General features: G+C 47.3%; 1 protein-coding gene and 1 pseudogene across 1 annotated transcript; both read left to right on the top strand.

Moving 5' to 3' along the window:
• Window positions 1-820: 820 nt before the first annotated feature.
• Window positions 821-1,767, top strand: LOC130608232 (olfactory receptor 1038-like; annotated as a pseudogene).
• Window positions 1,768-5,068: 3,301 nt separating this feature from the next.
• LOC130608231 (olfactory receptor 8I2-like) lies at window positions 5,069-10,623 on the top strand. Its single transcript, XM_057426008.1, has 2 exons — window positions 5,069-6,016; window positions 10,390-10,623. The coding sequence occupies exons 1-2, from the start codon at window positions 5,069-5,071 to the stop codon at window positions 10,621-10,623; spliced, it is 1,182 nt and encodes a 393-aa protein (XP_057281991.1).
• Window positions 10,624-12,224: the final 1,601 nt, after the last annotated feature.

The raw sequence follows: 12,224 nt of genomic DNA, 5'->3' as shown, positions 1-12,224 counted from the left end.
GAGAGAACTGAGGAGTCTGGCTCTGGAGGTGGACCTCACCCCTTCAGCAAAGGGTCATCAAATAATGATGACTTAAGCATGGCTCTGCTTGTCAGATACCAGCCACGCACACTCCTGCTTTGCTCTCTGGTGTAACTCTGTCAAGTGATGATTAATGTTAGGCAGGAAAAATCAATGAGGATTTATTCTACCTGTCGTAAGCTGTGATATTAGGAGCTGCTGATTTCTCCCAGGCAGAATTTATGTTTGATCAAGCCTGAATGTATCTTTTGTCTCCAAGTTAGGCATTGTGTCTAAAGCAAAGTGAGGTGAGAAATCCTGGTTCTGCACCATCCTACCCTAAGGAAAGCCACATTTGCTCTCAAAGAGCTCCTCCTGGGTCACAGAGAACAGCTATTTATTCCTCATGTACTCACCCTGGACTGGCAGCACCCAAAAGATGAGAAATAATTCCCTTTTCCCAGCAGTTACTGGGGAATTCAAGGACTTCCATGTGTCAATGGCTTGAGAGGAACTAGGAGGAACCCTGCAGTTTATTCATTCTGGTGTTGTCCTCCCTCCTTTGCTGTTGCCCTCCCTCCTTTGCCTTAAAATATCTACTTGCTTCTAAGTGTGCTCGTGATGGTTGTGGTGTTTAGCCTTGGGTACTTGGTGTTTTCCTCTCTCAAAGGGAATTTACCTTATATTGACTTGTATGTATGTAAGTGGTGTAACTGATTGATAGACAAAACCTGATATTCTTAACATTATTGAGGGATTTGGGCCTATTTAGCATTTCAATTTGAAGACATAAATCAGGCAAACTGCTTGTAGGTTCACTATGGTTGAAGATGATTATACGTCCCACTCTGAGCTTATTCTCCTGGGCTTCACAAACAGGGAAGACCTGTGGGTGATGTGCTTTGTCTTATTCCTTGCCATCTATGTGGTTACCTTCATAGGAAACCTGGGAGTAATTGCATTAATCAGAATGGATTCCTACCTACACACCCCCATGTACTTCTTCCTAAGCCACTTGTCTCTCCTGGATGTCTGCTACTCCTCTACCATCATCCCTCAAGCCTTGCTCGATGTTCTAGTGGAGCAGAAGGTGATTTCCTTCATTAGATGTGCCACTCAGCTCTTCTGCTTTGCAACCTGTGCCACCACCGAGTGCTACGTGCTGGCTGCTATGATCGCTACATGGCCATTTGTAACCCCCTTCTCTACTCCACAGTCATGTCCCAAAGGCTTTGCATTGGGATGTTGGCTGGTTCCTACTTAGCTGGCCTGATCAGCTCTACCATACACACGGTTTCCATATCTCGTCTCCCGTTCTGTCGGTCCAAGACGATCAATCACTTCTTCTGTGATGGACCACCACTGCTAGCCCTCTCCTGCTCTGACACCCCTGCCATTGAGGTGATGGTTGCTGCCGTGGTGGGGTTCAAGGTACTGAGCACCACGGTCTTCATCCTCATCTCCTACTTGTTGGTCCTTTCCATTGTCATGCGGATTCAGTCTGTGGCTGGTCGATGTAAAGCTTTCTCCACCTGTGCCTCTCACTTCATCTCCATTGCTTTGTACTACGGCAGCTCCCTCTTCATGTACCTGCGCCCTAGGTCCCGGCAGTCCTCAAAGCATGATGAGGTGGTCTCCATGCTGTACTCTGTGGCTGTCCCCATGCTGAACCTGCTCATCTACAGCCTAAGAAATGCAGATATGAAGAATGCCATGAGGACAGCAAAAAGTAGAGTCTTCTCCTCTTTGTCCATTCATGGTTCCTAGTCAGCTGAAAGGAGAGCACTACCCTGCCCTGGTGAGAAGCAGCAGGATGGATATTGCACCTTCAAGGATGGTTCGATATTGCACCTTAATGAGGATGGTTGGATATAGCACCTTCAAGTATGCTTGGATATAGCACCTGCACAAAGAAGGGACTAAACATACTTGGAAGCATGACAGCTGGAAAACACGCTTCTCCTTAAACCAAGGCTACATTCTGTGCTGGCATGGACAGGACTTTCTCTGGCTGCAGCCTGAGACCTGACAGTGACTGTGTACTGGAAAGAAAGTTGTCCAAAGTGATTGTTACTTAAATAGTACTTGAAGTTAATATATTTTATTATTTAAATGCTATTAAACATAACAATAAACTTTACTTCAGGCTTCAGAGAGCAAAAGGGAGAAGGTGATGGATTTGCCCTGCTGGCATCAAACCAACTGGTATCTGAGCTCATGTTTTATATTAGCAAATGATTTCTGGTGTTATTTCTGTTTTTAAGGAAATATTAACTGGTATTTCCAGGTATTTCAACTCCAGCCCACAAGGTTTGGTCACGTGAAATGACAGAGGGGATATTGAGGTGAGCTCTTAGGCAGAAGCTCTTCCCTGTGAGGGTGCTGAGGCGCTGGCACAGGGTGCCCAGAGAAGCTGAGGCTGTCGCATCCTTGCCAGTTTTCAAGGCCAGGTTGGACACAGGGGCTTGGAGTGAGCTGCTCTAGTGGAAGGGGTCCAAGCCCATATCAGGGGTTGGAGCTGGATGAGCTTTAAGGTCCCTTCCAACACAAACTAGGATGCGATTGTAAGAAATAAAGCTTTGACAGTCTGTTGGTCAACAAAGCCCTTGTGCTAAATGGGGACATGTCATATCTGAGCCTCTGCTCTGCTGCAAATTTAAGTAGGGGTGTAAAGAGCCTGAGTGCTTTTAGGAGGGAGCATCAGGGGTCTTCCTCCCTCCTGAACAGCCAAGGTGCTGCTGGCGTGGGTATCCTGATAAAGCTGATAGGACTGTCTGCTTCTAGGACTTCAAGCTGCATTATTCACCCTGCACAAGTGCACCCACGTATTCTTAGTGCCTGGTTTTGAATTCATGTAGCTCTTTTAAATAATCTTTGAATTATATATTGTTCTTTTCTAAATTTGGTTCAGGGTTATTTCTCCCTCTGTTATATTGATTTTCCCACTTCACAAGCCTTGGTTTTCACCCAGCACCCGATGGGGAAGAAAGACATTCAAAACCACTCAGAAATCCTTTTCGACCCTCCTCCAGTGCATCTCCTGGACTGTCAGTCTGGTGCCTTCCAGCAGAAAAACAGGTTGACATTGAAAACATCTAAAGCCGTCTGTGTACTTCTTCCTTCCCCACACTTTCATAGCTCGGTTTTCTCCTCTCATTGCCCCATCCTTTGTCTTTTCTAAATGTCTGGGACAAGGTTATCATTCAATATTTCTACTAAGAGTTTTATAATGTCTCTTCATCTAGGAGAAGCATTCAGGACACACCGGCACTCAGGATTCTTCAGATGAAGACTGGGAAATATGACTTCATCCTGATATATCCTCAAAGCAGCCATGTTTTGAACCAATGCTTTTGACCAAAGTGTTGTACAATCACTAGTAAAGTGTATGGAAATAAATGCACCTGATGGAAAGGACTCCTCATGACCAGCACAAACCATCTACACAGAGGATGCTTTGTTGTGCTTGTTTTCAGCTCCCTTCAATGCAATATTAGATGATCTCTGTGAATGTAAAGGGCTTCCTCAGGGAAACACTGAAAGGAAGATGTATGTGACAGATGGGGAAATACAAAGCAAAGTGTCCTGGGCCTGTCTTCCTGGGTAGGTCTCTGCAGGAGAACTGGTCTTGGAGGTGTTGATGCAGCCAGAAGGAGTTTGGGGAGAGAGGAATTGAGAGGTTTTTTTGCTGATCAAGTCAAACTAATTATCCGATGGAGGAGGGTCCTTTGGGAGAACAGTTTGCACAACACAAGCCTCTGAGGTAATGCCTCCTGTGAGATAAAACCCCTCCACCAGCCAGCCTGGAGCATCCTGCTCCCAGGCATCTCTCCTTCAACCCATCGCATGGTCTCCAGGAGGAGCTGCAGGCACTGCATTCACCACCACCTTCCTCTTTAACCAAGCAGGTACAAAAGGGTTTGATGGGTGGTGGGTCCAGTTTGACCCTGGTCATGCTGCCTCTCACATGCTTGATGGCATGTTGAATTTCACTCTTCTTCAGGGACTGTATTGATAGGGCAAGGGGTGATGGGTTTAAACTGAAACAGGGAAATTCAGGTTGGAAATAAGGAAGAAATTCTTCCCTGTGAGGGTGCTGAGGCGCTGGCACAGGGTTCCCAGAGAAGCTGTGGCTGCCCCATCCCTGGCAGTGTTCAAGGCCAGGTTGGACACAGGGGCTTGGAGCAGGCTGCTCTAGTGGAAGGTGTCCCTGCCCGTGTCAGGGTTTGGACCTGTGTGAGCTTTAATTTCCTTTCAACCCAAACCATTCTATGCTAACCCATGGTGTAAATAAAAGTGTCCTAGTATGGGGTAGGTTTGCTTCAAAACCACCAATGTTCCTGACCCCATCTACAACAGATTTAGCGATATTTTAGCATGAGAATATCCAAGCTAAAGCCTTAAAATTTTGGTTTATATATGGCATATTTTGTGTTTTAAACCCTTAGGTGGATATTTGGGTTGGTCATAGGCAGCTCACTGCAACCACAGCAAAGCTCTTCTGGAGCCAAGTCCACTGCTTTCCCTTAACATTATGCAGGGTGGGGGTGTTCAAAAGCAGATAAACTTAGAACCTAAAGGAAATTTCAAGTACATGGCTTTGTGTGGTGTTGAAAAGGATGCAGCACAAGTAATGAATCTACGGAAGAGCACTGATCCACTCGGAAAAAAAAAAAACAAAAAAGAGAGAAAAATAAACCTTAAAATTCCCAGAAATCAGTGAAGAAAATACAACATCTTTTCTGTTTTCCACATTTTGAGATGCACTTCTTTGATTTTATTGTATTACGTTTGGATAGACATGATGTTTTGCAGTGTTTCATTAGTGATGTGTATATCAATCATGGTAAAATTATTCTCTTTTAATTTCAGGTTGTGTAATGAGCTCCTTCACCTCTTTGACTTCAGATCTTGGGCTACACACAGAAATACACCATTACAAATACACCATTTGCCATTGCATTTACTTTATGGATTAAACTCCAACTGAACTTCCACATTATTTCTCTGGTAGTTATGTATTTCTGTGATTCCTTTCATTTCAATCCAAATCCATCAACTTGTTGAAATGACAGATACAGGAAACCTCACTGTTCTAAACAGCTTCATCCTCTTGGGTTTCTCTGATGCCCCAGAGCTACAAACCACCATCTTCACAGTCTTCTTATCCCTCTATGTTTTAATGGTGCTGGGGAACCTGACGATGATCCTGCTGATCAACACTGACCCCCACCTCCACATCCCCATGTACTTCTTCCTGAGCCACTTATCTTGCATGGATGTTTGCCTTTCCTCTGCTATCATCCCAAAAGCTCTAGAGACCTTCCTGCTGGGGAGAAGCCACATCTCCTTTTGGGGTTGCTTTGCCCAGATGTATATTTTCATGGCTCTGGCTATCTGTGAGAGCTTCCTGCTTGGGGTAATGGCTTACGACCGATACACGGCCGTGTGCAAGCCCCTGCTCTATACCACTACCATGACCAGGGCGCGTTGCTATGGCATGATGGTGCTGGTGTACACCATCGGGTTCCTCACCTCCCTGGTGCACACCACGCTGGCGGGGAGGTTGTCCTTCTGTCAGGCCAGGAGCATCAACCACTTCTTCTGTGAGCTGCCCACCCTCCTGCAGCTCTCCTGCTCAGACACCCACAGAAACAAGTTTGTGCTGGTGTCCAGTGTTACGTTTAACGGCATGGTCTCTCTCCTGATGATCCTGGTGTCCTACATCTACATCCTCCACACTGTCTTGCAAATCCCTTTGGCCACGAGGAGGCTGAAGGTCTTCTCTACCTGCGCCTCCCACTTGGCTGCCATCACCATCTTCTATGCACCCGGGATCCTCACCTATGTCCAGCCTCATGAGGCATCCTCATGGGATCAGGCAAAGCTGGTGTCGGTGTGTTACTGCATCCTCACCCCAACCCTCAACCCCCTCATCTACAGCCTGAGGAACAAGGAGGTGAAGGGGGCTCTGAGGAGTCTGTGGGAGAGAAAGCTGCTGCCACATCTATGCAGGGTTTGAAAGCACATTTGGAGCCCTTCAGTACTGTGGAGGTAAGGAAGGAATATGTGGAATATGTGATTATGGAACTGAGCATTACTGGCCATTATTGGTCATTCTTGCTCACTACTGGTCATTATTACAGATAAGGAGATCATACAGCAAGTGCAGAGTATGGAGAACCAGCACAACGAATGGTTCTCTTCAAACAGGTTCAGGTGGTTTTAAGCGAGGCCTGAGCCTTCAGTAATTCATCCAAATATGTATCAGGTATTTAATAGCAGGACTGAGACGGCACCATTCTGTTTTGTGTTTAAATTGTGCTAAATGAAATTAGAGCCCTCAAAAAGGAGGCTCAGACTTCACATAAGGCACTGACCACTGTCTCCATTGCCTGCTTTATAAGCATTTCCTCAATGATGAACTGCGGGAAGGTCAAGAGGATTTGATCCAGCTCTGCTGTCCCCAACACAAGGTGGACATGGAGCTGCTGGAGAAAGTCCAGAGATGCAACAAGGATGCTCAGGGGCTGGAGCAGCTCCTGTATGGAGACAAGCTGAGAACATTGGGTCTGTGCAGCCTGCAGAACAGAAGCTGTGTGGAGACCTCAGAGCAGCTTCCAGTGTCTGAAGGGGGCTACAATAAACCTGCAGGAGTCTGAGGGGAATGTCTTGAACTTGGCAGAGGGGAGACTGAGATGAGCTCTTAGGCAGAAGCTCTTCCCTGGGAGGGTGCTGAGGCGCTGGCACAGGGTGCCCAGAGAAGCTGTGGCTGCCCCATCCCTGGCAGTGTTCAAGGCCAGGTTGGACACAGGGGCTTGGAGTAAGCTGCTCTAGTGGAAGGTGTCCTTGTCCGTGGTAGGTGTTGGAGCTGGATGAGCTTTAAGGTCCCTTCCAACCCAAACCAGGCTGGGATTCTGTGAAATAAAGTTCTGACAGTCTGTTGGTCAACAAAGCCCTTGTGCTAAATGGGGACAAGTCATATCTGAGCCTCTGCTCTGCCGAGAATTTAAGTAGGGGTGTAAAGAGCCTGAGTGCAGGTGAGAGGGAAGATCAGGGGTCTTCCTCTCCCCTGAACACCCAAGGTGCTGCTTGCCTGGGCATCTTCACGAAGCTGATAGAGCAAGTGCAGTACTCAGCTGTCTGCTTCTGGGATTTCAAGCAGCATTATTCACCCTGCACAAGCACACCCAGGTATTCTCAGTGCCTCTTTCCAGATTCATGTAGTTCTTTTCAATAATCTTTGAATTATATTATTCTTCTTTTCTAAATTAGGTTGAGGGTTATTTCTCCCTCTGCTATACTGATTTTCCCACTTCACAAGCCTTCAGTTTAGCCCAGTACTCAATGGGCAAGAAAGACATTCAAAACCACACAGAAATCCTTTTCTACCCTCCTTCAGTGCATCTCCTGGACTGTCAGTCTGGTGCCTTCCAGCAGAAAAACAGGTTGACATTGAAAACATCTAAAGCCATCTACATTCTTCTCTTTCTTCCTTCCCCACACATTCATAGCTCAGTTTTCTCCTCCCATTGCCCCATCCTTTGACTTTTCTAAATGTCTGGGACAAGGTTATTATTTAATATTTCTACTAAGGGTTTTATAATGTCTCTTCATCTAGGAGAAGCATTCAGGACACACCGGCACTCAGGATTCTTCAGATGAAGAATGGGAAATATGACTTCATCCTGCTATATCCTCAAAGCAGCCACGTTTTGAGCCAATGCTTTTGACCAAATTGTTATATATTGTATGGAAATAAAGCTGTCTTTTGGAAACTAATGCAGCCAGCAGGAGTTTGGGGAACGACTGGTTCCTTCAAAGAGCTTCAGGTGATTTTAAGTGTGGACTGAGTCTTCGATAATTCATCCAAATAAGTATCAGTTATTTAATAGCAGCCCTGAGATAGCACCATGGTGTTTTGTGTTTAAATTGTGCTAAATGAAAGTAGTTCCTACAAAAAGGAGGCTCAGCCTTGAGGTAAGGCAGTGACAACTTCCTCCATTGCCTGGTTGATAACTGTTCATCCCAAGTGAGCTTGAAGATCTGAGGGAAGGACCAAAGGTTCAATACAGCTCTGGTATCCCCTGCAGTTCTGATACAGTTTTGGTGTCTATAGAATCCTAGAATCATAAAATAGTTAGAGTTGGAAAGGACCTTAAGATCATCCAGTTTCAACCCCCTGCCATGGGCAGGGACACCTCACACTAAACCATGGCACCCAAGGCTCTGTCCAACCTGGTCTTGAACAGTGCCAGGGATGGAGCATTCACAACCTCCCTGGGCAACCCATTCCAGTGCCTCACCACCCTCACAGGAAAGAACTTCTTCCTTAGATCCAACCTAAACTTCCCCTGTTTAAGTTTTAACCCATTACCCCTTGTCCTATCACTACAGTCCCTAATGAAGAGTCCCTCCCCAGCATCCCTATAGGCCCCCTTCAGATACTGGAAGGCTGCTCTGAGGTCTCCACGCAGCTTCTCTTCTTCAGGCTGAACAGCCCCAACTTCCTCAGCCTGTCTTCATACAGGAGGTGCTCCAGCCCCTGTTCATCCTCGTGGACTCCTCTGGACTTGTTCCAACAGTTCCATGTCCTTTTTATGTTGACGACACCAGAACTGCACACAATGCTCCAGGTGAGGTCTCACAAGAGGAGAGTAGAGGGACAGGATCACCTCCTTCGACCTGCTGGTCACGCTCCTTTGGATGCAGCCCAGCATACGCTTGGCTTTCTGGCCTGCAAGTGCACAATGAAGCTGGCTCATGTTCATTTTCACATCGACCAGCACCCCCAAGTCCTTCTCTGCAGGGAGCATAAGAAGGCCATGGAGCTGCTGGAGTAAGTCCAGAGGAGGCCACGAGGATGCTCAGGGGCTGGAGCAGCTCCCGTATGGCGCCAGGCTGAGAACACTGGGGCTGATCAGACTGGAGAAGAGAAGCTGCTTGGAGACCTCAGAGCAGCTTCCAGTGTCTGAAGGGGGCTACAAGGATGCAGGAGAGGGACTCTTCATCAGGGACTGTAGGGATAGGACAAGGGGTGGTGGGTTCAGAGTGAAACAGGGGGGATCCAGATTTTATGTAAGGAAGGAATTCTTTACTATGAGGGTGCCGAGGTGCTGGCACAGGGTGCCCAAAGAAGCTGTGGCTGCCCCATCCCTGGCAGTGTTCAAGGCCAGGCTGGACACAGGGGCTTGGAGCAAACTGCTCTAGTGGAAGGGGTCCCTGCCCATGTCAGGGGTTGGAAGTGGAGAGCTTTTAGTTCCCTTCCAACATAAACCAGTCTGAGATTCTGTGATACCTGATATGAGCATCCAATACATTTATCCCATGCGTGTGAGCTGGAGCAGTGCTAAGGACTTGTGACAGGCACACATAGGTTAGCGTGTGGCCAGAAGTTTGTCCCAACTAAAATCTTCCTGGGATGTGTGGTCTTTACATCTTTTCCTTTCTGGATGCTCAGTACCAGGTTTCTGCTTTGTGGATTTGACCATGTCACATCCCCTTCTGTATGTCATCACATTATTGAGGGGAAAGATGCTCTAAATGAAACAGTAGATGGAGGGGTTTTAACATTTAATCCAAACACACCATTTCTGTTTAATGAACTGTACAACTGCTGGAAGAACAAGTACTTGTATAATGACAAACTGAATAAATTTGTGGTTTAAAATAAGCACCTTTGGAAACCGTGGTCTTCTGCAAAGAACTGTGATGAATAATGAATGAATGCAATGGCAACCAGTCAAAATCTAATTTAAATTGGTGTGAAGTGAAATGCTCACTTTATAAGCTTTTAATCAAAGTTTCTGATGGAGTTTTCATGAAAAATAGAGACATTTGGACAATTCCCTCAAGAAAAGAGAACACAACATGTGAAGCAACTTACTCAGATAGAATAAGAGAGGGACTCTTCATCAGGGCCTGTAGGGACAGGCCAAGGGGAACGGCTTGAACCTGCCCGAGGGGAGACTGAGATGAGCTCTTAGGCAAAAGCTCTTCCCTGGGAGGGTGCTGAGGCGCTGGCACAGGGTGCCCAGAGAAGCTGTGGCTGCCCCATCCCTGGCAGTGTTCAAGGCCAGGTTGGACACAGGGGCTTGGAGAAAGCTGCTCCAGTGGAAGGTGTCCCAGCCCGTGGCAGGGGTTGGAACTGGATGAGCTTTAAGGTCCTTTCCAACACAAACCAGGCTGGGATTCTGTGATGGGCTTGGGAGCATCCATCAGAGCCACCAGTGACAAGGGCAACCCTAAAGCACCCTTCAGAAGGGCCTTTTTCCCCTGTTGCTGCCCATTTCAGTCCTTTAGCACACTCCTCACTGTTCCCCCCCATCTCCTTCCTTCCACTTTTGGGCACCGCTCCCTCAGGCTCTCCTTTGTCTCTTGTGCTTCCAGCATGATGGGTGGAAGAAGGTGAATGTCATCATCAAGGAGAGCACAAGGACTGGGGCTGCCTTGGTCCCCAGTGGGATAAAGAAACAAATTCCCCAGGAAGCCCTGTCCAGGCAGAGTAAGGACAGGACGGTGACCATGAGCAGCCAGCACAGATGTACCAAGGCCAAGTCATTCCTGACCAACCTGAGTGCCTTGGGTGATGTGAGCATTGATGTTTGCATGGACAAGAAGTAGAGGACAGCATTTACCTCACCATTGGCAAGGTCACCACGATCTTCTGTTGGCTCCTTTGCAGCCAAATTTGTGAGCTATGGTTTGAGTACAAGGAATTGAAGATGGGTGGAAAGCTGGTTCATTGCCTGTGGTGCTGGGATTGCTGATGGACCCTGGTACCAGCTCCCATTGGCAAGGTTCCCCTCAGCTCCCTGCCATGATAATGTGAGCAGCTTTCTCCAAGCCCCTGTGTCCAACCTGGCCTTGAACACTGCCAGGGATGGGGCAGCCACAGCTTCTCTGGGCACCCTGTGCCAGCGCCTCAGCACCCTCACAGGGAAGAGCTTCAGCCTAAGAGCTCATCTCAATCTCCCCTCGGGCAGGTTCAAGCCATTCCCCTTGGCCTGTCCCTACAGGCCCTGATGAAGAGTCCCTCTCTTATTCTATCTGAGTAAGTTGCTTCACATGTTGTGTTCTCTTTTCTTGAGGGAATTGTCCAAATGTCTCTATTTTTCATGAAAACTCCATCAGAAACTTTGATTAAAAGCTTATAAAGTGAGCATTTCACTTCACACCAACTTAAATTAGATTTTGACTGGTTGCCATTGCATTCATTCATTGTTCATCACAGTTCTTTGCAGAAGACCACGGTTTCCAAAGGTGCTTATTTTAAACCACAAATTTATTCATTTTGTCATTATACAAGTACTTGTTCTTCCAGCAGTTGTACAGTTCATTAAACAGAAATGGTGTGTTTGGATTAAATGTTAAAACCCCTCCATCTACTGTTTCATTTAGAGCATCTTCCCCCTCAATAATGTGATGACATACAGAAGGGAATGTGACATGGTCAAATCCACAAAGCAGAAACCTGGTACTGAGCATCCAGAAAGGAAAAGATGTAAAGACCACACATCCCAGGAAGATTTTAGTTGGGACATACTTCTGGCCACATGCTAACCTATGTGTGCCTATCACAAGTCCTTAGCACTGCTCCAGCTCACACGCATGGGATAAATGTATTGGATGCTCATATCAGGTATCACAGAATCCCAGACTGGTTTATGTTGGAAGGGAACTAAAAGCTCTCCACTTCCAACCCCTGCCATGGGCAGGGACCCCTTCCACTAGAGCAATTTGCTCCAAGCCCCTGTGTCCAGCCTGGCCTTGAACACTGCCAGGGATGGGGCAGCCACAGCTTCTCTGGGCACCCTGTGCCAGCACCTCGGCACCCTCATAGTAAAGAATTCCTTCCTTACATAAAATCTGGATCCCCCCTGTTTCAGTCTGAACCCATCACCCCTTGTCCTATCGCTACAGTCACTGATGAAGAGTCCCTCTCCTGCATCCTTGTAGCCCCTTTCAGACACTGGAAGCTGCTCTGAGGTCTCCAAGCAGCTTCTCTTCTCCAGGCTCAACAGCCCCAGTGTTCTCAGCCTGGCGCCATACGGGAGCTGCTCCAGCCCCTGAGCATCCTCGTGGCCTCCTCTGGACTTACTCCAGCAGCTCCATGGCCTTCTTATGTTCCCTGCAGAGAAGGACTTGGGGGTGCTGGTCGATGTGAAAATGAACATGAGCCAGCTTCAGTGTGCACTTGCAGGCCAGAAAGCCAAGCGTATGCT

This window comes from Pezoporus wallicus, unplaced genomic scaffold (genome assembly GCF_028554395.1).
Source record: "Pezoporus wallicus isolate ANWC-B61680 ecotype Strahan unplaced genomic scaffold, APGP_CSIRO_Pwel_v1 contig_8048, whole genome shotgun sequence".
Taxonomy (NCBI): domain Eukaryota; kingdom Metazoa; phylum Chordata; class Aves; order Psittaciformes; family Psittacidae; genus Pezoporus; species Pezoporus wallicus.
Note: the sequence above shows the minus strand (reverse complement) of the source record. Positions and strands in the feature narration are given on the sequence as shown.